This window comes from Pituophis catenifer, unplaced genomic scaffold (assembly GCF_029215685.1).
Source record: "Pituophis catenifer annectens isolate HBS135680 unplaced genomic scaffold, rPitCat1.0.hap2 SCAF_3, whole genome shotgun sequence".
Lineage (NCBI taxonomy): Eukaryota > Metazoa > Chordata > Lepidosauria > Squamata > Colubridae > Pituophis > Pituophis catenifer.
The window spans coordinates 90,760,054-90,766,686 of NW_027256883.1; the positions used below are offsets into that span (position 1 = coordinate 90,760,054).

The following is a 6,633-nucleotide window of genomic DNA, read 5'->3' on the forward strand; positions in this document are numbered from 1 at the left end:
TAAATTACTAGAAGATTTTATATCATTACAAAAATAAATATCAAATATGTTTCATTTTGTAAGTACTTGCAGTTTCTTTAATTAATCCCTACTGTATGTATCTTATACAAAGAGTTTGTACAATAAGTCCTATCACACCTACAGAATATAGATATATAGATATATATAGATATATATATATATACCGTGGCAATGAAGTGATCAAGTCAAGATATCCTGAGAAAAAACAGATTTCCTTTTTTGTTTTTGTTTTCCTTTTTTAATCACACATACATTAGGGAAACTAGACTATACCAGCAAACGCACATTAATGTCCAACAAAATTCTGGTTCAATAATTAGAGAGAGTCTGTAGATCTAAGAGTGCTCTGTGGTCTTCTTTTATACAGTGGCACAAGATGTGATCCGGATTTAGAGTTTTGTTAGAGTTACAGATAGAGATAGATAGATTAGCTTGGGGAGAGATGATGGCTTGTTGACTTTTCTCAAAGCAATTGTGACACCTACCTGTGGACCAAGGAAAACACCAGATCATCCTCAATCTTTCATTTACACAGAATGTGTTAAAACTGGCAGCAAAGTGAAAAGGTTATTCTCCTACCTTGCCTGGGAAGGACTGGGGTAGGGGTTTTGTTGTTTTTAGGGAGTAAAGAATATTTGATCATAAGATTATTATTATTTTTAAAAATAATTTAAATTATTTTTTTTTTAAAAAAAAAACACAAATTAACTGCAGCAACTTGGAAATAGATGGGGAATGAACCTAGGTAATGAATGCAGATACTCTTTGGAACCTGGCCAAGATCTATCTCATTGTCTGTCTCTGCTATTTGAAATGTATATTAGTATACCAGATAAATTAAAGGCTTATTGTGATGCGCAGTTCTTTAAATTTAAGATCTATGTAGATACCTTATTGTACAGCTGCACAGAATCAATTGGAGTCAGAGGGTTCCTAAGCTGAATTAATTAAATAAATAAATACAAACAAGTAGGAAGTTCTTTTGCATTTCCTACTGGTAATATAACAACAAAGGCTTCTTGCCTTCTATTATTTTGCATGCTTACTTCAAATAGTGGAGGAGGACAATGAGATCCATTCTGGCTGGATTACAAAATGAACACAATGCTCTCTTCCTACCGCACCATTCATTTCAGTGAGGTCTTGGTGCAATAACTGCCCACTCCCTTATATCTTTAACTTGCAAATAACATTTAAAAAGTCTAATTTAAGTATCCATTTCAAAATGGACCGTGTTAGATAAAGATGGTGTGTATATAAAACAGCTGAACCGTTTTCTGGAAAGTGAAACAAAAGGGTAAACATGCAGTTGGAGGTTCTGGGTAATCATAGCCTTTGGTAATGGAACAAGAAATGAACATTAAGCCAATTTACAGGCCTGGGCACTGTGTTTTAGGACCTGATGCCAAACGATCCCCCCTAACTACGTGCAACAGAATAAAAGGCAGAAAGAAAAAGAAGGTTCTCACTTACTTGCCTGGCTGCTGTGTGATTGCCCTTCTATAGATATGGTTGTACTCCTACTGTGCACATTTCAGTGGGGTCTGTCAAAATAGAAGCGTCAGTTAGTCACAGGACACAGCTGGCTAACTAGATTATTCACTCTGGGCACGGCTAGCTCCTTCTTGCACAAAAGCTCAGAGCCGGTTGTTTGAAAGACCTGCCCCTATGGCATCATTTCTCAGCTGATGGAGATTTAAGGGGAGGGGTATAATTGCTCATTGGGAGACCACCTTTCTTAATGATCTCCTGTTTAAAGCTAAGTAAGCTCATAAGGGTTCGTAGGGTGACAGGACACCCTTAGAGTTTGCCGATTGTTGAAGCTGCGATCCTGTGCATCCAGAGTGTAATAACCCTCTCTGACATTCTGCTGACTAAATATACTTAGGCAGGGATCTCATGCACACTTTCCTACTGAGAATTTACTCATTCACAGACTGTCAAAACTTCTTCTTGTTTCAGAAAGTGATGGTGATGAGTGTTATTGCTACTATACTACTATCACATTTACTACTATTAACATTGTCTCCAGAATCTGAGATTTAGAAATATTAAATTTGTCGTATTTACCCAAGATGGCATTCTATCTTTCCATTTTTTTCAGGTATAAGAATTCATGAAATAACTTTTTTAAAAAAACGAGTTTTAGCACTGGTTTTAAGTAGTTTTAACAATTTAGACTCCAAATTTTGTTTGTTCATTGTTTTTCTGATTGTTTTGTCAATCTAGTTTTGCTAATTTTGGAAAGGCATATTTGCATTTCCTTCCTAACATATTAATTACTAGAAGGACGATTCTCTTGCCTTCAGTGAAACGCGCTTCGGGCAGAATCTTGATTAGGATCGCAGCCCGGGACGAGGGCTGTGAGCCTAATCAAAACAAAGTAGAGGCTAGGCCAGTGGCGTCTGAAGGAGTTGATGCTGCGGACATGCCCTTTTGCTTTGCCTTCTCGAGCAATGGAAAGGCCGCCTCCCCCCCCCCCCACCCACATCGCTGGACGGTCTACTCCACTCCCGCCCTCCCCAGTCTTATCGGGTGATCTTGTGGGCTGATCAGGAAGGCCGCCTGCTTTTCCCGCTCTTGGAGTAGGCTAAGCGGTTTTTCGATCCTTGGAAGCAAAAGGAGAAACAAAGGGTTTACCTACCTTTCTTGGGATCGGAACTGGGAGGCTTGTAATGCTGTTCGAGGTGGCCTGTGATGGTTTTCAGCGAGTTTTCCGAGCCCGCCTTCAGAGCCGCGCCGCCGCCGCCAGTTAAGACCGCTTGGTTGAGTCCCTCGTTGGAGGCCACAGCGGCCGAGTTGTACCTCAAGATGCCCTGTCCCTGGAGGGCGTTGAAGTTCCCGTAGTTTGTGTAATTGCTATAAAAAGGCGACGTGTAATAAATATGCCTCCCCAAGAGCGAAGAAGGCGAGTAGGCAGCGTTGTGTGGGGTGGAAGGCGGTGGGCCCGAGGGCGGGCAGCTCTGGCCCAGGCTGTGGGGATGCGAATGCGGATGCTTAAGGTCCGAGGTGGCGATTTCTGCCAGCGACCAGAGCTTGGGCTTGCTGGCTTGCGTGGTCTGGGAGGCCACCGAAGGTGAGATCCGGGCGTCCAGAGCAGCTTTGGCGGCGTTTCTGGCAGAATCCTGGCCGTGCGGGTGGCCCAGGAGCGGGGCTTCTACCCCAGTGAGAGGAGAGGAGGTGACGGGCTTAGGGGGGAGGCCTCTGCCCGCCTCGTCGTCTTCCTCGTCCTCATCGTCGTCCACGTCCTCTTCGTCGTCGTCTTCCTCGATCTCCTCGTACTTGTCTTTACACTCCGAGCCTGACTCGCAGAGCGGGTCTCCCGCCCTGCACGGGCCCTTCTCCCCATCCGATTCGGCCGAGCAGGAATGGTCGGTGAGGGAATCCACCTGCAAGCTAATCCCTGCGGCAAAGAACCAGAGGAGCTGTCAAGGGAAGAGGGCGACAGGATCAGCAGCCCCAAATCCCCGCTCTCCTGCCCACCACCAGGGAACTCCTTCCAACCCGAAGCTCGGGTGACTCTTCTAGCGTTCGCGTCCCAGCGCCCGTCTCCCTACCCGGCTCGCCAGGCCTTAAAGGGATGCCACCCTCCGCAAGGCCCCAGTCTGGTTCAAGAGAACGGCCGCGGCTCATCTGGCCGGAACTTGGCCAGGAAGAGTCCAGCGGAGCGGCCTCCCCGGGTTTCCCTCTTTGCGCCTCTTAGGCCGACCTTTCCTGCCGCCTGCAGACACTATATTCCTAAAGCTTTTGGAAATGTAGCGTAAGGACACCAGCATTGCTACCATTATTCCTCCAGGTCTTCTTTCCTATGCAGTAAATGAGGCCCTACCGATGGGAGAACATTAAACTACAGAAACTTTCTCTGAGTGCTGAGCTATTGGTGGTGGTGGAGTGTGTGTTATCGACTAAACCGGAGGGACTAAAGGCCGTCAGAAAGAGACGGCCGCTGAAAACCTCTCCTTAACCTCGCTGTTCTTGAACTCAAAATGGAACGGTCCCGAAACAGGCTGGCCGCCCCCCCCCCCCCCCAGTCCAACTCTCACCTTCATCTTCCGCCGATGTTTCGTTGCTGTCCCGCCCTTTGTCCGAGCCGGTCTCCTCCTTGCTCCGGATCCCGCCGCTCTCCCCTTCCAGGTCCTCGTCCTCATCCTCGCTCTTGTTGCGGGGCGCCCAAGTCATCTTGTTCTCTTTCTTGAGCCTCCTGCGGGCGTTGGCGAACCAGGTAGAGACCTGCGTGAGGGTCATCTTAGTGATGATGGCCAGCATGATCTTCTCGCCTTTAGTCGGGTACGGGTTCTTGCGGTGCTCCTGCAGCCAGGCCTTCAGCGTGGCCGTGGCGTCTCGCGTGGCGTTCTTCCGGTAGGCCGGGTCATTTAGCTGATAGGGGTAGGCTGGGCTGCCGTAGGGATGGTAACTGATGGCCCCGCTCATGCCCGTCGTGTGGGCGTCGTAAGGAGAACCCTGCCAAGTGCCAAAGCAAAGTGTTTACTCAGATATTTCTGCAGCTGGTGGTCGGCACAAATATATTATTAATAATAATCTAAGCGAACAGAACAGAGTACTATATATAATGATTTATTTTGGGGGAACACTTCTACGCATTTTCCTTTATAAATATATATATATAAAAGCCCCGGTGATATTGGAATCAGATTCCCTTCTCCTCCTGGAAAAACTGCTGAAATTTTCATTTAATAGTTTCAATTTATTTAACACATTTGTTTATTTTCCTCTCTAAGACCTCTTTCTACTTCCCCCCTCCATGTCTACATGAATGGCTAAGATATTTTCCTTTTTGCTGGGGTGGGGAGGGGAGGCGGGCGAGCGGGGAGGGAGAGATAGGAAGAGAGACACAACAAAACCCCCCACTTAGCAATTCAGTCCGCTAATGCATTGCAAATCCAATTTGCAAACCAGGAGATATGCACCGTTTCGAATTGGTCAAATACGATATAATTAGCATTTTAATTCACCCTTTAAACGTTTAAATTACGCTGATTTAAAGTCTGCGTAATAGGAGAATATGGAGAAGGGAAGGAAATTAGTTGAGCAACTTGGTAAGTTTTATAGCCGGTTCAGAAAAGAAAAGTACAATATGCTCCAAATCTACCTAATGTTCTTAAATAACCCATGGAGGAAAAAAAGAAAGAAAGAAAGACTTGGCAACTTGCGGGTGCTTTTCTTTTGCCACGAGAAAGTCAAACAGAAGAGCATTTGAGATGGGGCTCTCATTATCCTAAATAAAGATCGCCCGGCTGGGAGAAAAGGCGAAGGTTATGGGAGAGAGAAAGACGGAGGGAGGGAGGGAGAGAGAGAGACTCCAGCCAAAGACGCTGGATCTGATATCTCGTGTGTTGTGAAAGAAAAAGAACCCTTCGCCCCACTTTCCCAGGCTCTGCTATCTTTAATCCTTCATCGGTTTGCAATAGCTACAAAATACGCACGAACGCCGACATTAACATACTTTGCAGCAATCGGAAAGTGGTGGACATCTGCCCGAAGCTGCGCGAAAAGAAGTGAGAGCGCGCGGACACACGCACATACATACACACAAGCGCGCGCACACGCCCCGGCTTGGGGTCCTTTAAATCAGTGAAACGTCGGCACTGTAAATTACACAATCAGAAGTAAAAGTGGAGACAAAAGACACAAATAAGAGAAGAAGAAGAAAAAAAACTTAACAGAAAAATAGCGAAAACATAAAATAGAAAGGAAAGTGGGAAAGCAGAACCCAAGGAGGGGAAAAAAAAATACAGAGGAAAAGGGAGGAGGAAGTTTTTAAAAACGCGGGGATACAAAGGGGAAAGAAAAGGAAAAGAACCGAAGAAAGGAAAAGTAAAAAAAGCAGCGAAAGGTGGCACAAGCGAAAGAACAAAAAAAGAAAAGCTTCCAGAAAGAGAAAGCCGACGAGGGAAAGACAGCTGTTCCCTCCTTTCCTCGGTTCACACGGGGAGCTTAGCGCGGGGTACATTCACACGATCCCCCAGCCTAGCCCAGATGGTCTCGGAGATTCGAGTGGGGGGAGCGATGGATGAGGAGGAGGAGGAGGAAGATGGAGGAGGCGGCGGCGATGGTGAAGGATGGCGCCGAGGCGGGTCGTTCGCTCGCTCGCTCGCTCGTCAGTTACCCACCATGTAGGAGGGGAATCCCGTGGCCGGGTCGGTGGAGTATTGAAGCGGGCTGCTGAAGCCGGTGGCTGCCGCTTGGGCCGTGAACGCCGCGGATCCGGGATAAGGGCTGAACGCCGAGCCCGAAGATGATCTGGCCAGCTCTTCGCTCCTGGGCGCCGCCAGCGCCGACGCCCCGTAAGCCGGGCAGGAGTAGAGCGCCAGCGAGCCCGGGGGCTGGTAGAGGTAGCCCTGAGGGTAGGACATAGTTGGCCGGCCGACTGTCAGCGGGCGGGCAAAAGGAACGGAAGCGGGGGGCCTGGACTGAGCCCCGGGCGGAGAGGAGGACGGCTGGCGCTTCAGCGGCTAAGCTGCTGCTGCTGCCGCCGCCGCCGCCGTGGCCGCGGCCGCCGCTGCTGCTGCTGCTGAGCACTCCGGCCGCGGAGGAGCTCACAGCGTCCGCTCCATAGGCAGGAGGAGCCGGAGCCAACAGGAGAGCCGGGCG

The 6,633-nt window shown here is 48.1% G+C and overlaps 1 protein-coding gene across 1 annotated transcript; it reads right to left on the reverse strand.

Moving 5' to 3' along the window:
- Positions 1-410: 410 nt before the first annotated feature.
- Positions 411-6,395, reverse strand: IRX2 (iroquois homeobox 2). The gene is made up of 5 exons (XM_070939111.1): positions 6,153-6,395; positions 4,065-4,482; positions 2,666-3,424; positions 1,495-1,565; positions 411-506 (listed from the first exon to the last, which is right to left on the reverse strand). The coding sequence occupies exons 1-4, from the start codon at positions 6,393-6,395 to the stop codon at positions 1,522-1,524; spliced, it is 1,464 nt and encodes a 487-aa protein (XP_070795212.1). The 3' UTR covers positions 411-506; positions 1,495-1,521.
- Between the last annotated feature and the right edge of the window lie 238 nt (positions 6,396-6,633).